General features: G+C 40.9%; 2 protein-coding genes across 5 annotated transcripts; one reads left to right on the top strand and one right to left on the bottom strand.

Moving 5' to 3' along the window:
* Positions 1 to 653: 653 nt before the first annotated feature.
* On the bottom strand, positions 654 to 18,375 carry nacc1a (nucleus accumbens associated 1, BEN and BTB (POZ) domain containing a). Of its 4 annotated transcripts, XM_085453928.1 has the most exons (9): positions 18,033 to 18,375; positions 17,966 to 17,970; positions 13,813 to 13,967; positions 12,304 to 12,582; positions 11,508 to 12,138; positions 11,156 to 11,326; positions 7,766 to 7,871; positions 7,471 to 7,568; positions 654 to 4,670 (listed from the first exon to the last, which is right to left on the bottom strand). In XM_085453928.1, the coding sequence occupies exons 1-9, from the start codon at positions 18,218 to 18,220 to the stop codon at positions 4,360 to 4,362; spliced, it is 1,944 nt and encodes a 647-aa protein (XP_085310054.1). In that variant the 5' UTR covers positions 18,221 to 18,375; the 3' UTR covers positions 654 to 4,359. The 4 variants fall into 4 exon arrangements, with proteins under 4 accessions (XP_085310054.1, XP_085310053.1, XP_085310051.1 ...); XM_085453927.1 differs by lacking the exon at positions 17,966 to 17,970 and having other exon boundaries at positions 18,033 to 18,212; XM_085453925.1 differs by lacking the exon at positions 18,033 to 18,375 and having other exon boundaries at positions 17,371 to 18,020.
* A 2,448-nt stretch (positions 18,376 to 20,823) lies between these two features.
* On the top strand, positions 20,824 to 25,579 carry LOC146711194 (uncharacterized). The gene is made up of 3 exons (XM_085453924.1): positions 20,824 to 22,610; positions 22,755 to 23,028; positions 23,156 to 25,579. The coding sequence occupies exons 1-3, from the start codon at positions 22,354 to 22,356 to the stop codon at positions 23,699 to 23,701; spliced, it is 1,077 nt and encodes a 358-aa protein (XP_085310050.1). The 5' UTR covers positions 20,824 to 22,353; the 3' UTR covers positions 23,702 to 25,579.
* The last annotated feature ends 2,304 nt before the right edge of the window (positions 25,580 to 27,883 follow it).

The raw sequence follows: 27,883 nt of genomic DNA, 5'->3' as shown, positions 1-27,883 counted from the left end.
CTGTAAATATCACCATAAGGTTAGATTTGAGCTGTTGAGCTACAAGATCATACAATGTTTGAACAGTTTCAGTGATTTAATTTCCTGTATTTGTTGTAACACTGGGTGGTGCACTTAACAATAGAAATTTAAAAGCCTACATGACACTTTTCTGTCCTGCATGTTTGACATCTGTTTTTAAAACAAAGATTTAAAAAAAGGTCATGCATGCAATGAAAATGGAGACAGTGACGGTGCTTCAGATCCTTTTATCCAAATATGAAATATAACCCATTATTTAACACCTCATCAGGAAGCTCTTTTCAAGCATGTCAAAGCAAAACTGTAAACAAATGATGGCAAAAACAACTGTGTGTGACACGTTCATACAGTATGAAAGCGACAGGTCATACATGACAGCTTCCAGGTGTGAACACTGAAGCGTTGAGTTTAAATTAGGTTTATGAACGGTGCTTAAATAAATTACATTAAAGTACACTTCTTCTTGCTGTGCTAACCACAGTAGTGCTAACCATTGCAGAGCTGTGTCATTAAATCATTTGCAATAAAGTAAGATTCAATTAAGTTCACCAGTGAGCAAACGCCATGAGAGCAAATGACAGGCAACACCATTAAAGCGATTAAGGAAACACAAAAACGAGGAGTCTTGGAGAAATTGTTACAAATCTTTTATTAAGATACTCATTATTTGTTCCATTTTTGACATTTTCTCTATGATTTGTATTCATTTATCTTAAAGTTGTTAATGTGCAATTACCTTTGATAATGTTGGGTCACAGTTACAGGGCTTTCACAAAGTTATTGGCACTTGGAACACAGAAAGAGGATGAGCAGTACAGGAGGTCCACTGGTGCTACAGGGTTACAGAGGGCAAAGAGCAGGGGCAAAGACATGGGCAGACCAATAACTGCACAGGTTGTGAAGAGAAGCATTGTATCTGGGTAAATATATACCTCATGCTGCGAGTGCACAACAAACAAACTATGTGTGCGTCTATATATAATATACAGTATTTATCTATACATGTATATAATCATATTTATCTATGTACTGTTTAGTGACAAAAGGTTCCCAATGCCGTGCCACACCTTATCCATTCAAGTGTGTAGGTCTACATTTTGTAAGTGTAAACACGTACGCTGAAAGGTAGAGAAATTGCTTAGAATGTGCAATAAAAAAAAAGCAAGAGAGCTCTCAAAAGAACACAAATTAAAAACGAGTAACACCCACATACCTAGTGATGATGGAGGACTGAGCAACTGAGCAATCAAGTTATGAATAAGGGAGTTTTTAGCTGTCAGTGAACTTTTACTTCAGGGTGAAACCCCCGAAATGTCCCGGAACCACATTTTATTTCAACTGAACTTGTTGAACTGATGGCAACATGGGCCCTAATCACTGTTTATATGTAGTAAAAGCTTTGAAGCTGCAACAGCAGCATAATCTTACTAGGTCAATGGTGCAGTGGGGACATTTCCGTATACGGGTTGGGCAGCTGCTTCATTAGAGTCGACACCAATTCACTGGCGTAGCCGAGCTCTCGTTAATGACTCACAATACAGTACAAGTCATTCAGTGGGTCACTGAGTAATATGATTACTGTGGGAGACAAACAGAAACGTGTTTCTCACGTTGAAATCTTAATTGGTCATATTTTATCTTATTTGGAGACTCAATGACAGTTCTTCTGAGTAATAGCATGTAACAAAGCAAACTTTTCAGCTGATTATGGCAACTTTAACATGCCTGGCAAGTCTGGTGATTTGAAAAAAAATTATAGTCATACTTAAAACAATGTGAAGCAACATCTTGTGAAAACCTCTACACAAATTAAAGCTAGACATTATAATTCAGCTCAAACATAAACCACTGCTTTGCCTTTATGAAGCGCATGAATAAACTTGGAGGAGTGAAACATGACACCAGCTGCATAAGGGACAGGAAGCACAACAGTCTTCAAAGATACTTGAGGTATGTGGGGGAGGGGTGCTCATGTGGCATCTACAGTCAAATGCAAAACTGAGGTTTCTTTGTTATTACCCTTAATGAATGCTCACAAGGTACTGCATTTATGTTTCATCCATATACTGTATCACCCACCTAAACCAACCTAGAATTTGAAACAATAATGAAAATATGCTGAGCTAGAATCTTTATCATGCCACTAGTCATTTTATTTCTTTTCAGTAAGACTTAACTGCCTTCGATAGGAACCATCAGCATCTTCCTGGCTTTCAAACTCTACCTCTCTACACAAAAATAGAACCTCTATGGAAAAAAAAAATTCCTGAAAGAGAAAGTAATCAGTCCGTGCGAACGTATCAGGTTAAGAACACATTCCGAGTCAGACCCGGACTACTTTCAGGTTTTTCCACCTGCAAATGTAAGAATGAATCCCCTGTACTGACCTCCGTCCTTAACAGATTAACATGCATTCAGAAGGTTTCTAGCAAACACCAACTTCCACATACAAAAGGTCAGTTGTTGACATTTCTTAAATCAGACACATTCAGCAACAGAAAAAAAGAAGAACACTTGGGATTCAACTCAACAGTCTTCTTGATTATTTACAGTAGGCGTTCGTGCCACTACTAAACAACAAATACAGGCAGGCATGGGAGAAAGAAAAAAAAAAAAAAGAAAAAAAAAAAACAACAAGGCAAATTCCACCTAAAGGGGTTTGATTGCTACACAACACTTCTCAAAAGGTGCATGAACTACTAGTTCTTCTCAATAAGGTGCAGAAACCACCACTCTTATCGCTCATGGAAGGTGCAAAATCATTTCAAACTTCAAAATAAAACTCATTTTGAATTTCCAGATGAAAGAGGTGGTGCATTGCATACATGAATAAGCCACACACCAAAGACACATCTTCACAATACAAACTTGGCTTTCTTACCAGAGAACTATGTCGAACACACACATACACACAGTACCATTAAAACCTTTTTGCTTCAAGCAGCATTGCCTCCCTGCGACATCACTGTGCCCACCAGCTTATTGACGTCAAGATTTGAAAGATGCACTTGTTCATTTCACAATTATTTCTTGTGAACGTCACTTTGTTCCTCCCTCCTTTTAGGAATTTTTCTTCGAAGGCTAAACTAGCAGAGCTGTCAGATAAATGTAACCTATAAATGTCCAAAAGTAATCTTCAAAACTGTGGGCCAATGCTGTATCAAAGGAGGCGAATGTTGCAGGTTCACAACCTAACAAGAAATGCTAATCATAGTCACAGTCGTGCCAGCGGAAGCAGTCTTATTATTCCTTTAAAGATAGTGGACAAAAGATGAAATGTGTCAAATTTAGCAGTTCAACTGCTCATTCCATCACTTTCACTGTAAAATAAGGATAAAAATAAATGACTGAGGTTCTTATGATAAGACTCCTTTCATTATTATTATTGTACTCCTGCAAAAATAGCACTTTTCCTTACTTGACAAGCCCTCTTTCAATAAAAGCTGAATACTGAGATTTTAAAACAATCCCTCTTGCTCTCTTTGCTCACACCATTCTAGGCATGGGCACTTGTATAAATATAGTTTTTGTCTTCTAAAAATATGACCAGCTTTGATTACCTGTTGCCCTTCAAATTTCATTTTTTCCCCCCATTACAATCTTCTGAGTAAAAAGCTTTCACCCTTCTTACTGGATCACTTTTCAGTTTACAGACAGAGAAACATGCAAAGAAAATAAAAATAGGCAGATGAGATATATTTCTATAAGACAGCACACAGTGAAACACTCGAGTGAGATTCTCTGGTCTCAAGAAAGGTGAGGTGAGGCTGAAGAATACTTGCAGGGTGATCAGTGGAAGATGCAAGAGGAGGAAGAACAGGTAGTGTTACTTTGTTTTAATAATGTATCTATTTTGAAATTTAGTTTCTTTCCCGAGGCTGGAATACAAGTTGTCAGGGTTGCATAGAGAAAAATGCCACCGACACTTACATTCAATATACCCGTCACTTCTGCTCCTGGAAATCTGTCCATCCAGCCATCTCTTCCTCCTCAGGCTGCACCAGTAACTCCCTGCCCTCCCCCCAAACCACCAGCACCTCAGGGAATGTATTTAATATGCAACAGTGGATGTGTTTACACACCTTAAAAAGACAAGGGGAGGCAGAGGGCAGTTAGGACACAACTAAAGACCCTCTTACGCCCTTCCTTTCCTTGATTACCTCCATTATACAGTCAAAGCAAAAAAACCTTAAGTTTTCAAGTCCTGGTTACATCAGGGCAACAACTGTTGACCCTAACAGTGTAGTATAGACAGTCAAGATGTGAGAGATCAGCGTGGGCCAAAGAGTGAGAAGGCAAGCGCAACTGGGGAATACTGTTATGTGCGTCACCAAACATTCAAAATAACGGTCCTCCGTCCCCACCCACACCTGGTAGCGATTCACCTGAAGAGCCGCCCGACTCCATACCAGCACCACTGGCGGACTCCAATGAGGCAGGGTCGAAGGTTGGATCCGCCCCCAGGGCGTCTTCCTCTGTCTTGACACCATCAGGAAGGAACGCAGAGTAAGCGTCACTTTCCGCCATCAGTAGCTTTAGCTTGGGTATCCAGCTCTTACGGACCACACGTCGGGCATTGGTGCACATGTCGGCTGCAATGGCGTTCATCTCGCTCTCCTTGAAGCTGGTTGCGAAGTTCTGGCAATAAACTGACAAAAAACAAAAAGGGGGGGGGGGGGGGGGGGGAATAATTAGGCTGATCACACTTTTATGATGTGACTGGAGCCAAGAACGAATTTCACGAGTGTACTGACAGATCCTTTTGCCTGTCTTCTACCCACAACAGACAAAAGCATCCCTTTCACCAATATTTGAATGAAGATGGATTTATTCCAAATACATGCACATACTACAGTATGATCTGATCTATTTGTGATGCTGGCAAAAAAAACCTAAAAGGGGTAATAGCTTTGTTAATAAATATTTTTAAGGACTATACTGGATTATATGGGACTGACAGTATAAAAGTGAGTCAATTTTTTATGGACCGCCTGCAATGCTTAGGTCCTGCTCTAAATTTAGATAGTTGCCAGGCAACATAATATATCAGATATATTCCAATATTCAAGTTTTGTGGATATAAATTAAATGCTCCGGTCACAGAATGAAAACAATACAATGTTGCAAGGAGTATAAATGCAGAAATGCTAAAAATCGATCATATTAATCCATTTGTAGGTGGCTCCTAGGCAGCATGATGATGTCCCAATGGCTGATATAGATAAGAACCTTCAGGAATCTAAGACGTACCTGTGTGCCAGGTTTAGCTGCTGAACTCCTTATTGTATAGGAGGAGTTAAAGGACTAATAGGCACACAGAGGCCTGCTGTATGAGAGTTACAGTGTTTAGGGAAATGACTACAGCTATGGCTTTTTCTTTTTGATTTTAACCACGACAGTCTCTATAGAAGTTTGCACACAAAAAACTTCCGACAGTTTCAAAGGAATCAGAAGAGGATATTTCCATAGTTGTTCCTATTTATGTGTAGCATACAGCATGAAACAGCCTGCTTTAGAGGTGTTCACAGAATTGGAATTAACTCTGTGGCACAGTCGATGGAAATGCCTGCAGAGAGAGTGCGGAGAAAGCAGAAGTGACAACCAATAGGCAATATTCCTGTGTTATTACCTGCGTGTACCAAATGATCACCTGTGCTATTTGCTTATTGGCACAGTTTGATATTACACAATCTCCGCAAGTTAAAGAACACTGCAACTCGACTGGATCGGACATCTTCCTTCTCATGAGCACCTCTGCTGAGTAAGTTCTAGAAATGATCAGGGCTGCAGAGCATATGTGAAAACGACTCATGACTGACAAAAGAAAGTCTATTCAATATGCGAATCAACACTTGCTCGGTTTAAAATTCAACTGAAACACTTTAGACAATTGCAATCTTTTATAAACACCAGCCAAGTTATTTATCCAGCTGTCTCTCATGTTCAGTGTTTATTATCCTGGCTAACGTTACAGTATGCAAAATGCATAAGAAAACCCCAGCACATGTGGCGTGACCTCAACAAAGCAACAATTGTTTTGCTGACTGATTTCTAGTAAAAATCTACTTCAGGGGAATGTTTTTAATATTCACTACTGAAACAGAAATTGCTTGGTTTAAGTAATGGGTGGCACAGTCAGTTTTTTTTCTTGTTTTTCACCCACAGGGGTTTTGGCACATCACCTACATGTAAGGTGCCAAGAGAATGATAGAGTATCCCCTCGAGGCATGTTCAAAGACAAAAATGCTATGATTTGCATAATATTTTGGGCAGGAGATGTTTTTCTGCAAATAATAAAAATGAAAGTAGTTCTGTTACCTTGTTAGAAATTCTAAAACAAGGTCAGGCTTCAACTGGCAAAAACCTCAGTGGAATACTGAACCCAAGATCCAATTAATGTAGTCCAAAAACTAAATGTGAAAAGCTAGCAAAATGTAAACTTTCAAGTCAACAGGGACAAAACAGTCACATTTAACTTGTTTACTGGCTCACACCACAGTAAATATGCTCTGTACTGGGCAGAATAACGACGTGGCATACTCCACAACTCCATCAGCTACAACCAGTCATGTGATGCATGTCCATTTTTAGTTTGGTATGATCCAGTAAACAAGTGAAATATGATTATTTTGTCTTTAACAACTCTAAAAATATATTTTTTGCTCAGCCCTCGATTGCAAACATGAACATACATATTTTTTTTGGTTTAAGTTTTACACAAAAAGACTGCTGAAAGTGTTTCATGTGCTGCTGAAATGCTATTCACAATGTATTATGTGTGTTGTGCAACACAGGCTTCAGACTAGTAGTGATGTCACGAGTCCCGCTCACAGCTACATGTCTTTAAATCTGATTTTATGGTGAGCATGGATACATTTTCCACTTTCAGCAAGCTTTTACTGAAAAAGCACAAAGCTGTAAAGAAAAAGGGCAACTCGCAAAACTCAAAACTATAGAACGTCTGAACAAATAATCACCTCACTATAAGCAGGACAATATCTCTGTTCTGGTGTGTCTGATGTCAACACTTGATTTCAGGGTGAATGTTACTATGTAGCGGTCACAGAGTTATTGCCAAACACTAATCATACCAATGCAAATCTTATTTATGCTTTTAAAACAACAAAACCAAAAAAAAAAAAAACTATGCTTGTTTTGTTGCTGCTGTGAGGCACGTTGTAATGTGGATTTTTTTTAAAAAAAATTACCAAGTATTAATAAAGATTAATATTATTGTTGTTACTAAATGTACCTAAAAGGAAAACTGAGACATTACACAGCTAACTCATTAATTCAGCTACGATTATGATACGGCTTAGTTTACAGTGTAAATACACAGTGTGTGCATGCAGTGTGAATGCATGTACATTCCCCTCCATCAGTACATGCACAAATTGTTTGCATGCTTGTGGGCAAACACCCACAGACAGACAAAACATGTACGCTCACATTTGACTGCATGGAGCACTCTGTTGTCCAGGGGCTTGCGGCTCGGGTCATTGGTGGACGAGCGAATGCCTGTCCCGCAGCTGTTGGCCAGAGTGTTCCTGATACATCAAAAAAATAAGAAAGAGGTAGACAGAACAGAGGAAACACAAAAATAGTTGATTTATCCTTCATATGCCAGCAGATAAAAAACAAAAAAAAAGGAAAACAAAAAAAACTTTAATTTCTATATTAAAACTACGCTTTGCATGAAACACTTGCATAAATAGACCCAGACAAATCGAGGGAAGAAGCAAACCTGTCAAAGAAGGCGGCCAGCAGCCTCCTCAGCAGCACCTTGTGTCTGGTCCCTGCACTCACATGACAGTTCATTAGCTGAGCTCGTGATATATACACAGAAGTACCTGCAAAGAATCCAGAAAGAATTGAGACCATTTATTATCACTGTAGATTATCTACTGAGATTATCTGCTATCTCGTTTTATGGCATTTCCCTTCTTCAACTTTTGTGGGTCAGGTACAGCAATGATACAGTCAGGATCTTCGCTTTCGGTTACTGGAATGGAGAGTTTATTTATCTAGCAACAGCTCTGATTCATATCACACTGCAGCTGTGGGTGGGGAGAGAGAAGCCTGTGCGCCAGTTAAATGTCACAGCTTTGAGGTTTGATTTGGTTTCATTACTTCAGTTTATTCCTTTGACTTTTACAAATGTAGTATAAAACTACCCTGAAACACTTGCTTCAGGTTGCTCTGTCACAGGCACATGCTGCTGCAGAGTGAAGTGTGTAACCCCACTGGTAAGGTAACACGCACAGTCACAGTATGTCCTTGACATAAACAAACTGAGTCACATGTGCAATACAGCTCTGCTTGCCAGTGCAAATCTCAGTCATCTGAGGACAGCGTCCTCTGAAGATATGAATATATATCAGTGCTACCTGCCTTGTCCTATTTAGACCTCATACTATACTGCCTATATGTATTTAATAGTTCAGCTCTACCTTTAACCATAATGTCATTCATTTCCAGACTGCAGACTGAGGCAGATAAAACTATTCACCTAAAAACAACACTAAAATAAAATATTTATTTATTTTTATTTTATGTTATATAAGATTTATCTGTCCTCTTCCCCTTATCTTTATCAGGGTGGTGGGTGTGCTGGAGCCTATCCCAGCTATCATGGGGTGAGAGGCAGGGTACACACTGGACAGGTTGCCAGCCTGCCGCAGGGCTAACACAGAAAGACAGATAACTATTCACACTCACATTCACACCCATGGGCAATTTCACAATTATCAGTTAAAATAGCCCCACTAACTGCATGTCTTTGGACAGTGGGATGAAGCCTGAGTGCCCACGCAAAAGTGGGGAGAACATGCAAACTCCACACAGAGAGGCCCTGGCCAGATGTTGGAGTCAAACTCAGGACCTCCTTTTTGTGAGGCAACAGTACTAACAACAACACCACCCTGCTGCCCTTGTGATATCAGATAAATATATGAATAAGATAAGTTAGTTTGATAACATATTTCTGATATATGCAGTACTGTGCAAAACTCTTAACCAGCTGCTCATTTCTTTATCTTTAATTTTGCTTCCAAGGAGCCAGACTTGTAATTTTTTTTATCGTGGTCTAGAGCAATAGTTCTTCCGGCTTTCTGAAGAACTACTTTCCCTTGGACATCAGCTTCTTTGTTTATTCATTTTCAGTCCTTGTTGCTGACCATTTCCAGAGGAAGGATTTTTGTATGTTAAGTCACTTAACACTGACTTAACTAAAATTAAAACTAAAAAAAAAGATACAGTATCGTATTGTGATATTTTGTGTGGCGATATCAGGGATACCAAATATCGATATAGTACGAAGAAGCAGGCTCGTGTCATCTGACAGGAAGCAACCTTTCTGCAAGTAGTCGCAGCCTGACTTGGACTGACAGCAATCTCCCTTAGACAAAATACTGAAGGTTTACAGAAACTTTTAATTTAGAAATGCAGACAGATTTCCAACATGTTGCAATCAGTCTGAATGAGCCTTTATGAAGAAGGATAACTCGTGGGGACTCGACTCAGCTGACTGCCAGCTGGCTGTATTCTGGTTATACTCATATAGAACAGGAAGGTTGCTGAATACAAATGTAATTGTTTTAATAATTCAGGGACAGTGTTGGTTTGCTTCACAATCTAATTTTGAAGCAAAAAATAAATAAATAACTGAAATGAGATAACTTTATCGTGTTGGATAATATCAGTACAAACAAAGTTTAATTTTAGGGACATAATGTGCAGTTGGAAATCGTGATAAATCACAATATATTTCACCGCAACACTCAGCATGTCACAAAATGTTAAAAATTGCAATAATATCGTACCATGAGTGAAGCATTGTGATAATATCGTATTGTGGAGTATCTGGTGATTCCTACTTGTAGACTCAACACTGGGAGAAAAGGCTGAGGTACGCCAAATTACACAAGAACTGGACTGAAAATCAGTATCCACAGGTCTTATGGGGTAATGAACCCAATTTGGAATTCTTTGGTTCAAATTGTTGTCAGTGTGTATAGAGGAGGAGGACTGAGCATGCACAATGATATAGAGGAGGTCAGGAGAGAGATACAACACTGAGTGTCTGCAACCTATAAGCACTTCAGTCAGATGTGTTAGATATCTTGTTAAAACTGATTAAATATATGAACACAGAAATATATTGACAGATTTTGATCCATTATGCAAAACCATTTGGAAATCATCTAATTGGGAACAGCTCAATTTTTCAGCATGACAAGAATTCCTAAAACACTGCCAGCACAGTATAAGCAGGATTTGAAGCAGCTTGGCTATATTTACGAATCAGATAATGACCCAACGACAGTCTGGTATAAATGTATCTATGATTTCTGTAGTTTAGATCAAGGTAAAGACTTCATTTTTGATACACTTGTAGCAGAATCAAAGTATTTTTCTTTCTTTTTTTTCTACAAACCACATGCTAAATATTTTGTTTTGACACTTATGGACAAACAACAAATTAAAGAAGAAAATCCAACAACAGTATCAGGCCACCACAACAGCTATGCTGCACTTTAGATTCTCAGTCTCTGGTACTTCACTAGAAAAAAGATTTTTCCTGTTTTGTTGTTGATGGTTGACGATGGCTGTAGAAGATGCTTGATTCTCATCAACCATCAACCAATTCAACTCGACTGAGAAGAGGTGATTTAAGCCAAACAGTGAACATCAGTTTTATATCCAAACTATTCAGTGACCCCTTGCGCTCTGCAGATGGGTGGAGGACACCACTCCCAACAGGAAATGTTTCATCATAAGAAAAAGGAGATCACACATGGCATTTTCTTTCTTATTCCTTGCTTGCCTCTAAAGATACAAGCAGACCTAAACCACAAAAGCAAAACATCCCCCCCAACAGCATCACAGAGCTGCTGGATTCCCTTTAGTGTAAAGGTCGAGGGTTTCAGTTTTTCTTTCATCCGTCACCCACCTGCAGGTTTCTCATGTTAAGTTTGACATTTTGGAGACAGCGAGCCAAGACAATTCTATGAAATTTGGATATTTTTGTCTCTCAAATCTAATCATTTTGAATTTCTTTCTTTTCTTTTTTTAAATTTAGTTGTAAATATTGCTGTCTTTAGGTACACACACACACACACACAGAGAAACATACCTGAGACTAACTCTAGTTTCTCAGCAGGATCTCCTTCCTCGTATAGTTTGGGGTGACAGCGGTTGCCTATTTGGGCAATAAGTTCTGCAGGAAGACATGAAAGATCTCTGCCACGCATCCGACCTCGCGTCTCCGTGTTATCTGGTAGAGCCTCAACACGCTCACCAGCAGCTAGAAAATCCACATATGGAAAAATTTCGAATCAACTATAAAAATATATTTATGAGAATATTTTGTGCTGTTACAATGTCTCGACAAACCAAATAAAGGATACAAATATGTAATCAAGGTGTAATGAAAAACTTCAGCTAGATATATTTGTATGTGTTGGTATAACTATTCTGTCCATTACCTGCAGCTCCCATGTTGAGCATACTGTACATGGTGTACATGTTGCAGATTTGTCTGTACTGCTCCTCAGCACTTTCATCTGTCCCCTCCTCTTCTTCTTCGTCATCATGGTAGCTGATAGGTGAGTCACTAGCATAGGTACTCAGGGTGCCAGGGCTGGCGCCCTCTGACATGATAAGCCCTGCTGCAGAATTCCCATTGGTGCTGGCACCGCCACCAATCCCACCACCGGCCACCATTCCCACGAGGTTGGTCGTGGTGGCACCCATACCCACAGCCAGTCCGAGACCTCCGGGGCTCTGGATAGCGCTGCCCCGCACTGCCTCCTGGGAATAACGGGCTGCTTTCCTGGCACCTCCTCCTCCCCCTGAGCCTACCCCACCTCCATCTCGGGTGCTGCCACCCTCCCATAGTCGCTTGGCTACAGGAGTGCAAACCACTGAGTAAGGAGTGGCCGCCTCTGGTTGGCTCGCTGGCTGCTCCATCTTAACTCGTGATACCAGAGGGAGCGGCGTCAGACAGGAGGCGGGCCGGGCTGCACCGTTACTGGTCTGTGTTACAGGGCTCTGGGGCTCTGAAGGTGGGGCCTCCTCTCCATGAAGGCCCTGGGAGTCACAGCTGGGGGAGGATACCTACCAATAAATGCATATATCACCTTTGCGTCAGCAAATAGATAGATCTTACCTTGCAGAAAGTCTCAAAACAGAAATCTCAACCTGTAATTTACCAGTTCAAATTGATGAAACAATGACTTTAGGTTTTCTGCTACTTCACTTTCTATTTCTATTTAGCTTTACCTTGAGGAAGAATTCAGTGCCTTTCTCCATGATCTGTTGGATTTGCAAGAAGCCGGCAGTATACATGAGAAGAAACTGGTCCCCCACCGTCATGCTAAGACGGCCTGTGTAGCAGAAAGCCAAAATCTGCTGGAAGCTCTGAGGCTGCACGGCCGGCGGGAGCTCCACTACGGCTGGGCCGGCCTCACTGCTTCCGCCACCTCCACCATTGCTGTTGTTGCTGCTGCTGAAAAGATCCCGGAAATAAGAACTGCTAGCAGCCAGAACTGCTCGATGAGCCTAAGAAAAAAAGAAAAAGAAAACATAATTTAAAAATCATTTTACATATTACAATATACTGATTTATTAAGGGCTAGTGAGATGTTTTGGAGAATTTATTTTCTCACGGTATAGCTTCGTTTAAAAAAAAACAACAACAATAAACAATACTTTTAAGATTAGGTTTAAAACTTCCCTTTTTAATAAAGTACATAGTTAGGGCTTGATTGGCTGACCCTCAATCCTCCCTTTGTTACACTGCAATAGGCATATGGCTGCCCCTCCCTAAGCCTGGTTCTGATGGAGGTTTCTTCCTGCTAAAAGGGAGTTTTTTCTTCCCACTGTCGCCAACGCCCTTGCTCACAGGGGGTTATATGATAATTGGGGTTTTCTTTGTTTTCCTGTATTATTAACCCTTCTGACAGCTTTTGGTAAACTGCTTCTATACCAGGGATGGGCAACTCCAGGCCTCGAGGGCCGGTGTCCTGCAGGTTTTAGATATCACCCTGGGTCATTGCACCTGAATCAAATGATGAGTTCATTACCAGCCCTATGGAGAACTTCAGGACAAGTTGAGCAGGTCATTTAGTCATTTGAAACAGCTGTGTTGGATCAAGGACACATCTAAAACCTGCAGGACACCAGCCCTTGAGGCCTGGAGTTGCCCACCCCTGTTCTACAACCAGCCAATGATTTATTAACATATTGATTTAGTAGCTCTTCAGTGTACTTTCATTTTTAAAATACTAATCGAGTTCTTTCAATGTCCCTGAAAAAGAAGGCCCTACTCAAAGTGAAAGATCTCAGAGAAGGTAAAAAAACAAAACGTTAGAGGCCAATATTTAACTGAGGAATGAATACAATGCACAAATTACATTGTCTCTAATGGACAGGATAACTCAAACTACTCAGCAAATGAAAGAAAACCTGTAACCCGTAAAAAACAATCTTTAAAACAAACATTAATAACATCTTATATACTGGAGCTAGAAACTTGCACAAATGTGGATTCACACCGAATGATGCATCATCTGCCTCTGCTGCAAAAAGTTACATGTTGCAACATCCCCCCCACCCAAAAAAAAAAAAGAAAATGTCCAAACAGCAGTTCTTCTGAAGAATAATGACGTTCCTTTTCCATGGAGCACGACTGCCACAGGACTTTTTGTTTACACTCGGGTCTTTTCTTCTTCATTATAACCACGACCTTCAGTCAGTTGAGTGCAAATAAGAGAAACAGTGCACCAGTACCTTGAAAGCATGGCCCTTGACCACCACGGACACATCGCAGTAGAGTCCCTGCAGCCGCTGCTCATTCAGACACTCTAGAACGTTGTTGCCGAAGTTTGGGATCGCCATCTGGAGGGTCTGGGCCATGGTGCGCCTATGCACACCACCAAAAAGGTCTTGTTGGGAATGAATAGAGACAGGCAGAAACAAACAAAGAGGACAAATGAGGAAGTGAATAGATCCAAATGCTGGTTACTGAAAAACAGGATTGACTTCATATATGGAAATACTGAGCCAAATTCCCACTCCCCCAAACACGCTCTTTTTCTCCATGGAATTTTTTCCCATGATACGGAAGAGCACCCAACTCAAACTACATGTATAATCAGACCTTTTTCATACAAAACAACTACAACTATTATCAAACCAACCCAAATAACGATGGTTGATATATTTCTTTTTGCACAGGATTTTTGTTTTAATTCAGGTAAATTCATTCTTCATATTCACAATCCAGTTCTTCATACATCTTAACTGAAAGCCTGTTCAATAAGGAGACCACACTAAACTAAACTTTCAGTGCGCTCCATGTTAGAACTTCTAATATGTAATAAGTAATTGGCAAACTCATGCTAAGAGAGTTGATGCCTCGGGTGCTGCCTCCTGCATGTTTCAGCTAGGCCACGTGTGAGAACGGGCAAAGATATAATCGCATGTGAAAACCGCTGTCATTTACCAAGTATGAGCTCCTTCCTGTTGGTCTTGCCGATATGTGGATAAACTTTGACCATGAGGCTGGTCAGAAAAGAGCAGGGCCGCCACTATACTTGCAACTGGTAACAGTTAGGAGACCTTTGACTGCACCACTACAAACAATATGTTGAAAGACCGTCTCCAGATCTCGCTTTGATTTGCCAAAGAACTCGGAATGAGAATATTTATACGGCAACTGTGGAGTAGTTCTTCATGTGACATTTTGATACATAATAAACTTTCTTTGTGAATCACTTTTCAGTGGGTTACATCGCATTAATCATGATTGCTGTCGCATGTTTCAGCTTCATCTTGTTTCGTTGCAGTGATGACTCCCCCCCCAGGCATTGTGGGGTGAAGGTGTAATGTAACACAGCTACGTATGTTAAAAGAAAGAAAGCTCAAAGAGAAGCTAAACAGCTGAGGAATGTCAGAACCTCACATTAACACAATGCAATAAAACGCCGAGCAAATCTAACTGGCCTGTTTTATTACTGTTAGGCCAAAGTATTCATAATGAAATGCCTGTCTGTTAAAGGAAGGTTCCCCACAATTAAAACAATATATCTCTTGAAAAACCCAAACGACATGGGCCGCATTTTCTCCTTCGCACAGTCTACCGAATAGTATTGGCAGGCTCGCAGCACTCTGATATTTCAAACTAAGTTTTGTTGAAACTTCCACAGGATAATCTACATTTCATTAATCCTATACGTCACTTCAACCTTGCAGTAGCTGTTGGTGCCCAGCACCAACAGCTACTGAAAGCCTTTTTATTTTCTGTGTCTTCTGTGAGCTATAAAATCCCGTGTCCTCAGATAACTGGGTCATGTTCTGGTATTCTATGTGCAAACGTGTGTTTGTGTGTGTGGCCTAAACAAAAACCGCATAGCATGTTTCCATTCACTTCAGTCAACAGTCAGAGGCAAACATGCCCCCCCTTTGCCCCATATCCGCTCTAAGATTGATAGATTATGCCTGTCAATATTAAATTAAAATGAGCCAACGTTCCCTCTGCTGTGGCTATGAGGGCTATAAGCAGGGTATATTACATTACTCACTTGATACTGTGAAGGTATGTAAACATGCTTCGATGGTGTTACACCAGCTATGCTTTGTGATAGCACGTTCTATAAACAGCAATTTCGGAGGTGCTATTCACATGCATGTATATGCCCTCTGTACCCTCAATAAGAGCAATGCAAACAACAGATACATTGATCAGCCTACATGGCATTGCACTGCTCGTGCTTACTTAAAGCACAAGGCCCGTCATAAGTATTTCTATGCGCGCAGATGAGGGTACAGGCCTGCAATGCAGAGATATATTACCACTTAAAAGTGTTGCATGAATGCTTGCTGAACCTACATGCACCCACACATAGAGCGTTATCAGTGTAAGATACTATCTGATAATGTGAGAGCAAAGTGACTGAAGCCCACCCTGTGAGAGGCATAAAAAGCAAACTTTAGTGTGACTGACTGATGAGGGTTGAAGCGAGCCAGCCCATCATATCCAAAGCCTTTCATTTGGGACCTCGCCAAGCTCCAGGGTAAAGAGAAATGCTCTCTTTGTCTCCATCTCACTCAAGCTCCCCTCTCCCTCATACTAAAACACAGATGCGCACACACACAAACTCAAACAAACCCACAAAAGGCACACTGAGTCACACACAGACATTAGACAATACTGCTTGTTTACAGTTTGGCGAGCCACAGTAAGCACACATGGTTGCACATCAAGACACACAAACACTGGGCCGAGAGCAGGGGTGTGTTTGCACAGTTTGCCCCAACAGTGAGCGAGAATGCAAGCGTGTGCACGCACATGTGTGTGTGGCCCTGTGCACTAAGGAGGGGCAGCGGGGGCCTGTAGGGATGAGAAGAATAATCTCAGGTCCTTAAATATATACAGTAGAGTGCAGCAGCAACAGCGTGAGCAAATGAAATTCACCCCAACTAACCCTGTAGCTTAGCTCTCATACCAGCCAGCCCTGGGAGGAAAGTAGGTCAGACATACAACATACTAAAGACCTTACACTTTTAATAGCAGCCTTTAGAATATTTCAAGGGGGGCTAAGTTGTGTTATGATGGACTGGTTCTCAGCCTATTTTGAAACTTATTCCACCAAACTCTTATGTTGGTTCAAACCTTTCAGATCATTATGTGGAAAAGCCCCTCATGCAGCTGGCACACACAGTTCCCTCTATAGGCATTTCCTCATTATATGCGCCCATGCTTGCATAGCTGTGCTCCTGGCAGGCCTGACTTTTGCTTATCCTCACAGCAAGAAGGCTGATTGTTTTACAAACAGACTTTTTTAACTTCACATTTCTGATTTTTTTTCCTTTAATGTGTGTGCCTCTGTGCTGAAAGTGTTGCCAAATAACGTGTAGAAGGATAAGGAGTTGTTTAACCCACCTGGGGGTGTCCGATCCGTGCCTACCCAGCCGGGAGGCTACTGGGAGGTAGGGACAGCATGGATGCGTTAAGGGGGAATCCAGGATGGCGTGCGATTGTTTACGTGCCCTCAAATGGCAATCGGTTAGACGAATCTAAAGTAGTTTTACAGGAATCGGGCCACTTCGGGAGTCCCTATCCCCCCTCCATTCCCCCTCCTCCAAGTGGCTGTCAGCGCTGAAATATCTGATTGCCCTCTCCTTCCATCCGCAGCACGGCCTATGGGAGGTGGCTAACGGCTAAAGCTAACGCCACAGTTAAAATATTTTGGGTTCGCCCGGCGCACCATCCACCTCGCGCACACTCAGCCCCAGCTGCACAATGTCAAGCATTTCCGCACTCACAAAGGTAAACAAAGCACTTACTGGCCGAGCGGACGAGGTAGCCGTGCTGCGACGCCGGTTAGTCAGGCCCAAAATGTTGCTTATTTAAATATTTTGGCGACGGGGGAAATCGCTCCCCCTGCCATTCTCCATTCTACCGACATCAACAGGTCATCCCAGGACACGCAGCAGCTGAGGGCGAGCCAGACGGAACCAGTGCGGCACGGAGCAGGGGGGGTGGTTGGTGGGGGGAGCACAACAAGGCACAATTCTTTTTGCAGCCGGCGCTCACAAGAGCTGCCGTGCCAAAAAAAAAAAGCGAGAGACAGAAACAAACGGACTGCCGTTGAATTTTCTCATGTTTTGTGAGGCTCGTTAAGTTAAACGTGTTCTGCTCCGCTGCTGATAACGAGCTATATTTTTATTATAATTATTATTGTTAGGCTGAAAAGGGCAATAGAAAGTTTAGATTGTGCCAGCCTGGACCAGCTTTCCCCTTAAAGTCGCGCACTTATCCCAAACTTTAATTGCCCCACTGCTGCTGGTACTTCTGCTGGACTGCCCCCCCCCCCTCCTGCTCCATCAGCCTAAAAAATCTAACGGTGACCACCCACTCCTCCTTCTTCTCCTCCTCCACCGCCGCTGCCGCCGGTGGATCATCAGACGACCCTACCGACTGACTGACGGCCGAACAAGACACTCACCCCCTCGCTGGGAAGCTGATGCAGAGCGCTGGTTCGTTTTTCCTCGCTCCGGACAGCCATTCAGTGGGAGCGGAACGGCGATAGAAGAGCCATCGAGGGCGGTACAGTATCCCAGGGGATTGCGGAACGCAGAGCCACCGATCGCAGCGAACAGCAGAGGAGGAAGACAAGCATGACGCGCTCGTCATTCAATCGCATGATCGTTGAGAGCGCAGCCTCAATTTGGGGGAGACCTATCCCACGGCGTAGACTGTTTGCGCATTGGCACAGGCTGCGTGGAGGAATTAGTCTGAGTCTCTCTCTCTATCTTGCTCTCTCCCTCTCCGCAAATGAACTATGGAAGTAGGCCGTGTGTATGTGTATATGTTTCTCTCTGTGTGTGTGTACTTATTTAACTTAAGTGAACTCCGCGGGCGCATATAAAGTAGCGATAAAGCCGCACCCTTGTTGGCTGTAAACAAGTGAAACCTATGATACTTATACAGGCATATTTGCACAATTGGCATACAGTTATAAACCGTGCAGTGGCGTTATTTATAGCACCCTATCTATAGAGTGCTCTGTTCTATGAATTCTTTCTTTTTTTCACCCTGTAAGCTGGAGGCACAGCGAAATCAAAATCCGAATGGACACAGAGTGCACGCAGAAACGCAAGCCTGTGTCATCACAGGTTTGTTAATAAACGCCATCAAAAGAGCACATTCCCCAAACGTGGACATCATCATAAGAACAAGAAAACCCTATGACTATATATACTTTGATAATATAATAATTCCATCTGGCACTTAAACCTCGCACTATTCTGTTCACGTGCTTTTGCCAAATGCATATTTCAATGTGGGTACCTAAAAGGATAGTATCCCACAATGTTAATGTTAATAATTTCACTCGACCCTGTCAGCAAAGATACGGAGAAAAGCAACATTAAGTAATTAAAGACTCTCGAATGGTATTCTGGGAATTATTTAACTCAAATGTCAGTAGCAGAGTTGGTTAAGTTACTTGAAAGAAGTAAATAGTAACTAATTATTGATTACTTCTCCAAAAACTAATCCAGTTACTTTACTCATTACTTATTTTCAAAAGTAATTAGTTACTTAGTTACTTTTAAAAAACGTGAACCTGTATACGTAAGAGACCTTTAGACCTTTCAGCCCAATTCTATTTTTTATGCATAATCCATCATATAAAATTGAATCAAATGGAAAGCCACTTTTTAAAAATTGTTTTATGAGTTTTAATCTTTTCATTTTATGCACAAAAATTAGCAAAAATAAATTAATATTCAATATTTTATGCCTTTTTATACGTGTTATATCAATTTTAACCTCCTAGGACCTTGCGTCCACATATGTGGACATCATTTTGGGTTATTTAGATCAAAATACTCAATTTTGCTCTACAAGTGCCTGATATCCACTTACGAGGACGTTATACTGCTACTGTTCCATCTAAACTTTAAACGAATGTCCTCATATGTGGCTTTCATTTTTCTCAGAAACAAAAATGAGGTAAAAAAAAATATCTCGTAATTCTTTGTTTTTACATTCATCGGGCCCCAATATGCTCAAATATCAAAGAGAAATTAAAAATGCATGCCGTGGAAGAGTTCGAGTCTTAGGAGGTTAAACCTTTTGAAGACAAATGTAAGAAAGTTGCTGATGAATTTCAACTCAGTGCTTCTTCTGGTAATAATCTGATGTAGAGCATTAAGATTTGAACGTGAGTTTGTTTTACTTTGATTTGCATTGCATACTTTCAGCACATTCAGTCTGAAATAAAATAACAGGCAAGGCATGGGTTCAGCAGTGACTTCATCTGTGTTACTGAAGTTAACTGATTGCTGATTACCTGAGAAACAGGTAATCAGCAATCAGTGGAATTGACTGGAATTGGCCCCCTAATGTCAACCTTGGTAACTATTAAAACTGAGGAAAGTCTCTAATACACAAATCAACATTTTCACTGGTCTTCTGGTCTTGGCCCCTCAAGTTACCCAGGGGCCTCTGATCATGCCTCCTTTATATATATTTTTTCACTTCATTGAAGTTTCCTTCAATGAAAGGGAGTAGGACAAATGCAGAATCATTTCAGGAGTGTCACCCCAATACATTTCTCACCAATACATTTCCTCCTTATCATTGTAACCTTAATAGCATTGTAACTTTACAATAATGCACTTATTTATCCAAAAATGGGGAAATTATTGTATATATAATAATTTTTGTTATTCATCCATGGATAGATACATTTTCTTTCACTTATCCAATTCTGGGTCACGGATAGCTCGCACATATCCCAGCTGTCACAGGGTGAGAGGCAGGGTATACCCTGGACAGGCTGCCAATCTGGTTATTGTTATATTCATTATTACTACCAGTTATTTATTAATTTGTATTTTCTCTTTGATTATTTTCTTTCTTGATCTTCTTAAACACAGCCTCAGCTTTTGCTCTTATGCATTAAACATCTCAAAGAGTCACATCTTAATATCCAGCTGATCTAGTCTTTTTAGTAATCTGTCTTGTTTCCGCAAATATTATCCTATTTGTGCTGTTTTTACAAATGTTCTTCTGTTTTTGAAAACAAAAATTAAGAAAAGAAATATAATAACTGAGATCATATCAAAGTGCAATGTGTCGTCAGTTTAGTTGGAATCTGTTTAGATCAACATAAAAAGAACTGTCTAAGGTTCGGAGGTAAAACTTTTTAAAAATGAAAAAAAAATCCACATTTTATTATTTTGATGAAAAATCATTTGCATCAACATGGGAACAAAGCAACATCTTTAGGTTTTTGAAGATGTTTTACCTATCATCTTCCGTGATAAGGTTTTCAAAAAAACAAGCAAACACAAAACTACCATTACCTAGATGACTGAGAACCTACAGAGACATTTTGCAGTCAACCATTCTCTGAAATCCTTGGCCCATATATACCTTTTGCTTTGCTAATACTGGGTTGCACACTATATTGCCAAAGAAATATTTTGTCCATCCAAATCACTGAGGTTCAGGCATTCCATTCACTTCCAAGGCAAAACGCATATACAGTAAAATCAAGCACCTAGGCATGTTCATTGTTCCTACCACATTTTTGAAAGAATGGGTCACTCTCAGGTAGCTCAGAGAATTTAAGCATGGTACTGTGATATGATGGCATCTGTGCAACAAGTCCCACTAGTAAATTTTCTTGCTACTAAATATTCTGCAATCAGCTATTAGTGGTATTATAACAATGTGGAAGTGACTGGGAATGACAGCAACTTAGGCACGAAGTAGTAGCCCATGTATAATCACAGAGTGGGGTCAGTAAATGTTGAGGTGCATAGTATGCAGAGGTTTCCACCTTTTGCAAAGTCAATCCCTGTAGACCTCCATACTTCATGTAGCCTTCAGAATAGCTCAAAAACAGTCAGTAGAGAGTTTCATGGAATGGGTTTCCAAGGACAAGCAGTTGCATCCAAGCCTTACATCACCAAGCTCAATGCCACTGGACTCCAGAAAAGTGCAAGTAAAGTTTGGTGGAGGGGTTGGTGGAGGGTTGTTTTGCAGGAGTTGGGCTTGGCCCCTTAGATCCAGTGAAATGAACTCTTAATGCTTCTGCATACCAAGACATTTTGGACAATTTCATGTTCCCAAATTTTTGTGAACAGTTTGAGGATTCCTGTTCTAACATGACTTTGCATTAGACATGACTTTGCACCAGTGCGCAAAGCAAGCTTCATATAGACAGAAATGAGTGAGTTTGGTGTGGAACTTCACTGGCAACCCAAAAGATCACCTTTGGAGTGAATTAGAGCAGAAACTCTGAGCAAGACCTTTACGTCCAACATCAGTGCCTGATGGTCAGAACGTCCCATAAACACACTCCTAAACCTTGTCAAAAGGCTTCCCAGAAAAGTTGAAGCTGTTAGAGCTGCAAAGCGTCATACATCATATTACAGTTTTTCTCGATTGCTTAAACACTATAACCAGGCCTCTAAACTAAAATTTCAAAACCGTAACGCTACTGTTCAAAAAGCTCACCCATTTCCCTGAACTATAAACACTATTCCCTGCTTTGACACATGACTCAAATTTGGTGAACTGTTACTGCAAAACTCTACACACAAATCCCTACATTTTACAGTGCTTACACCATGTAGTCATTTAGAAAGCACTAGCATGCAATAATGTTAACTTAAGTCAGCATAGCTTGAGCTCAATTAGCACACAATTAACCAGGTGGAAACACTAGGAGTCAAAATTTAGCACACACCAATCAGAACCTGCGATAGATAGATAAAAGGGCCAAAGTCAGCTCATTCAGGTTTGAAACAATGGATCCAAAGAGATGCAAAGGAAGAGGACGTGGTGGAGAAAGAGGACGTGGTGAAGGAGGTGGAGAACGACGGCGACAAGGAAGGGGAAGAGCAAGGGCAAGAAGACAGTCAGTCTCGGATGAAATTCGAGCCACTTTAGTTCACCATGTCCTTGTCCATGGGATGACTATGAGGGAGGCTGGGCAACGAGTACAACCAAATTTGAGTCGCTTCACTGTTGCCTCCATCATCAGAACCTTCAGGGAGGAAAACAGGTAGGTGTACTTGCAGTAAGACTGCTTTGTACAGTAACGTTTAAGTTACTGAACTTATGTGTCTTGAGTTTCAGTATGTTTCCATTATTTGCCTGTAAAATGAATGTGTGACAGTTACAGTAATGAGTGCTTCTATTTTTGTAGGACACAGAGACGACCACCTGGTGGAGGCAGGTTAAGGCTTTTGTCGGAGGAGCAAGAGAGGGAACTTGTAAACATGGTAATTGCAAATAATGTAATCCGCCTGCAAGAGATTCAAAGGAGAGTGATTGAGGATGATCATCTTTTTCGAGGCATAAATGCCATCAGCCTCTCCACAATTGACCGAAAGAATCAATTCCGGATGAAACAGGCATACCGAGTCCCTTTCAAACGAAACTCTGACAGAGTGAAAAACCAACGTGTGGAATATGTTCAGGTATGAGTTTTGATACTGTATAAAGTATTGTGTACCATCACAGCATGGCAGTTTATGCTGCCATTTCAGCACTCTTGAACTGTGGTTCAGGGTACCGATTGACTCTACTGTGTTATGTGTTTTGCAGAGAATCTTTGAGATTGAAGGACGGCCTGTTCCCCATGAAATAATCTTTGTGGATGAGGCAGGTTTTAACCTGACCAAAAGAAGGAAAAGGGGGAGGAACATAATTGGCCATCGGGCTATTGTAAATGTCCCTGGTCAGCGTGGGGGGAATGTCACTATGTGCGCAGCCATCAGCCAACGAGGGGTACTCCACCGCCATGGGGTACTAGGACCCTATAACACTATGCTTCTCCTTGCTTTTCTTGATGGTTTAAGACAACATATGTTCCAGCTGGACTACAGGGAACCAGCACAGCCAGAGCAGCCTCACTACGTTGTTGTGTGGGATAACGTCAGCTTCCATCGCGCTGCTCTGGTTCATGACTGGTTTACCAATAACCCAAGGTTTTCTAATATCTTTCTGCCTGCATACTCTCCCTTTCTAAACCCGATAGAGGAGTTATTTTCGGCATGGCGGTGGAAAGTGTATGGCCGAGAACCTTATGTCCGTGTTCACCTCCTTCAGGCCATGGAAGAGGCCTGCCTAGACATATCAGTAGATGCATGACAGGGGTGGATCAGGCATGCAAGAGGATTTTACCCCCGCTGCCTGGCTGGGGCCAATATAGCCTGTGATGTGGATGAGATTCTCTGGCCTGACCCAGACCAAAGACAAGATGCTGAGGTGGGATAATGTTTCTGGTGTGTGTTGTACTGTATAGTACATGAATGACAATGTGCCACTGTACATACATTGGTTGCGTCTTTTGTGTTTATCATGTGACAAGGGTTTTGAAGGGGAGAACCATAAGCAACCTATTTGTTTTGGAACTATTGTTTTGAATTAATTGTACCAGTGTGCAAAACTCTGTTGTAGTGTGTGTGTTTTTGAGGGCTTGTGTTTGATGTCTGAGGGCAAAGTTTGGTTTTTCAGCAGGAGTGAATAGTTTTGGGTGTAGAGCTTCATTTTGACCTGGAAATAGGATGTTTGGGAAATTGAGTGAGATGTTATGGATTTGTGTTTACTGTTGTGAGGATATGAGGCGTAGTTTCAAGAAATGTGTTTTAGCAATCGAGAAAAACTGTAAACCTTATGGATTAAGAATGGGATATCACTTCAGTTCAATTCATATGTGTAAGAAGGCAGATAAGCAAATACTTTGGGTAATATAATGTCTATCAGGTCTACCTGTGTACCTACCTGAGGACTCATGAGTGTGAAACAACATCTAAATGATGTTTTGATGCATGCTCAATCATCCAGGTAAATAAATCCCATTCTGATCCTGTTCATCTGGATGTAGCGTTTTCAATGGGAGAAACGTCTAAATGACAGACAGTTGTCCAAGAAACATTAAGAAAAGTGTCCAATAGCTAAAGAACAATTTTAATTTGGGCAATTTTAAAGGACTTCTCATCAAGTCCTTTCTCTAATTAACCTTGGAGTTAAATTAATAGTGAGGACTGGCAATTGTTTCCACAGTGTTCTAAAAGGTACAGTAGAAGTGCTACAGTAGAAATCAGTAAGTGTATTTATTAAAAATATTTATAGCTATTATTTTATTACCAGTGGCAACACCATGGTTGGTGTTGTTTTCACCTTGCATGACTGTGTTTGCATCATTGTAGAAAAATGTAGTCCTGGGGACCCCTATTGATGCTGAGACAACCGCAAAGTTGGTTTTGAGTACTTTTCAAAAGCTGCATGTCTGTCTTTCAGTGGACAGATTAGTCAGTGCACTCACGCTGCAACGATACAGTCATGAAACTTTGTAGGTGTGTAGCTGAGATCTGACCCAGATTTCAGCTATCTTGTCAATGTATGCCGATCTCTTTATGCAAAGACAATGTTCTTTAGCACTGCAAGCAACTAAAAAGTAGGTATTCACAAGTATGCAGCTCAATCTCACCGGTTATAAACAATCAATTTATGCTTAAACCATGATGGTTCTGGTAGTCATGAAATGTACACATGCATCTGCCAAGAAGGTATATTGATATAGCACCGTTTTTGCTGTTGTTGTTGTTTAAAAAAATCAATAACAATTATTACTTTTTGATTTTGCTGTTATAAATGTATTAAATCACTGTCAAAAACAAATAAGAAAAACTAACGACATATAAACAATACTTAAAAAAATATTAAAATAATAGATAGAAAGCACATTGACTGTAAATCTCAGCACTAATCGCACAGTGAGAAAACAAATTACCCTATACATTTCCATGATGAGTACATCTAAGTTTTTGTTTATTCATAATAATAGTTAGAAAATATTAATAATTTATTTTTAAGTTAGTGGTTTTGTGTTTTGTTTTTTGCCATTGTATTGTTTCAGGATCAGTACTGATTGAATGCCATTGGGTTCAGTGGTAGTGTGTATTACAATAAAAGTCTGACTATATACCTTGATCAATTGAATGAATATCTAAATATATTGAATAAAAACTGGCATTACATTACAGAGGCTCAATCGCTATCTTGTGTTTTAGTTATGAAATATTATAGCATGTGATATAGCACTATGAATAAGTCAGCAGGAAGCAGTATTCCTAAGTAATGAAGACATAATTCTATAGAAAATGTTTGTACTGTATCAACCAGGGGTGTCGAACTCATTTTACATCATGGGCCGCATACAGACCTCTTTGATCTTAAGTGGGCTCAACCAGTGAAACTCCCCTTTCTATCAGTGTGAAAAAGGTACACATTTTACTGTTTTTCTAAGTGATAAACAAAATGCTGCAACAAAGAAAGCAATCTGTCAGCACAGCTCTTTGGACTTAAATTCTAAGAAATCCATGTATAAAATTCACTGTCTAGCAAAAATTTCTATATTAGAAAGTGAGAAACAGACATAACTTAGCTTTGTGCAATTTGACATGATTTGTGAAAGTTCCTTCAGTACTGAATAGCAGAAATTAGGCTTTCTTTTTTTGGGGAAAAAAAACAGAGGCTGACAATACCGTTCACTTGTATATTTTCTGAATAATGCAGAAAATAAAGATTTTTGGTGGGAAACAAAACACGCAGAGACTTAGAGCAGTGCAGCAGTGTGATTTTATTGTGGTGAAAGCAAAATAGCCAAGGCAACTGGGAGTTCATTAGAATGTCCTCTTGTGCTCTTTAATCGTTTGCTGTTGTATCTGCTTGGTGGTTGTTGAAATGGTTTTGTAAGCTTTTATCTGAGATTCTGATGTTTCTGTGGATACCACACGTCTATATTTAAATAACAGATCTGGTGATGCATCCCTTTAAACCAGATGTTCTCCCTCTTGCTTCCAGTAGTGTGGGCATTCAGGTTTGACAGGTTAATTGTTTATTGCTTAATTGCTTGGTGTATTATGAATGTCCGTAATGGAGGTTTTTATCAGTAGGAAAAGCTGTAAAACTTATGAAAATACAGTAAAAAGTCCAAAATTTCTGCTTGTGCTTGTTTTTGGTGCGCAGCAGGTCAAACAGGAATTATAAATGTCTTAAAACTTGCATTTAGGCCTATGAGACTTATTTAGACATTCAGACACCCAATATCACTGACATGCAGTCAGATGCTGATCATTTTAAGTTTTCATTCGTTTATTAAATTTTCCTAACACGCTTGCATTTAAATCCAGCTCCCCATCTCTCTGTATACCTCGACTGTACCACTACACTTGCTGTCTTCAGAACTTCTGCCCCCCTTCTCTCTTTCAGTTAATGGTAGGATCCCATTAACTGCATGGTGTGCCCATCATATTCCCAGTGCCAACTAACGGTCAGTTAAAGGATCCATATACAGGGAGTGCAGAATTATTAGGCAAATGAGTATTTTGTCCACTTCATCCTCTTCATGCATGTTGTCTTACTCCAAGCTGTATAGGCTCGAAAGCCTACTACCAATTAAGCATATTAGGTGATGTGCATCTCTGTAATGAGAAGGGGTGTGGTCTAATGACATCAACACCCTATATCAGGTGTGCATAATTATTAGGCAACGTCCTTTCCTTTGGCAAAATGGGTCAAAAGAAGGACTTGACAGGCTCAGAAAAGTCAAAAAAAGTGAGATATCTTGCAGAGGGATGCAGCAGTTGCAAAATTGCAAAGCTTCTGAAGCGTGATCATCGAACAATCAAGCGTTTCATTCAAAATAGTCAACAGGGTCGCAAGAAGCGTGTGGAAAAACCAAGGCGCAAAATAACTGCCCATGAACTGAGAAAAGTCAAGCGTGCAGCTGCCAAGATGCCACTTGCCACCAGTTTGGCCATGTTTCAGAGCTGCAACATCACTGGAGTGCCCAAAAGCAAAAGGTGTGCAATACTCAGAGACATGGCCAAGGTAAGAAAGGCTGAAAGACGACCACCACTGAACAAGACACACAAGCTGAAACGTCAAGACTGGGCCAAGAAATATCTCAAGACTGGTTTTTCTGAAGGCTCTGGACGTTGTAGGGCTGTCCTGGTTGACAGGCCTCTGCAATGTTGCGTGGAGATCAGGGGCAGTACCTGTGGACTGGCAGACCGGGGTGGTGGTCCCCATCTTTAAGAAAGGGGACCGGAGGGTGTGTTCCAACTACAGGGGGATCACACTCCTCAGCCTCCCTGGGAAAGTCTATGCCAGGGTGCTGGAAAGGAGAGTTCGTCCGTTAGTCGAACCTCGGATACAGGAGGAACAATGCGGTTTTCGTCGTGGTTGCGGAACACTGGACCAGCTCTTTATCCTCTCCAGGATACTTGAGGGTGCATGGGAGTTTGCCCAACCAGTCTACATGTG

This window comes from Copadichromis virginalis, linkage group LG4 (genome assembly GCF_057382275.1).
Source record: "Copadichromis virginalis isolate Kocher_CV1m ecotype Utaka linkage group LG4, C_Virginalis_male_GT1.1, whole genome shotgun sequence".
NCBI classification, from domain to species: Eukaryota; Metazoa; Chordata; class Actinopteri; order Cichliformes; family Cichlidae; genus Copadichromis; species Copadichromis virginalis.
Note: the sequence above shows the minus strand (reverse complement) of the source record. Positions and strands in the feature narration are given on the sequence as shown.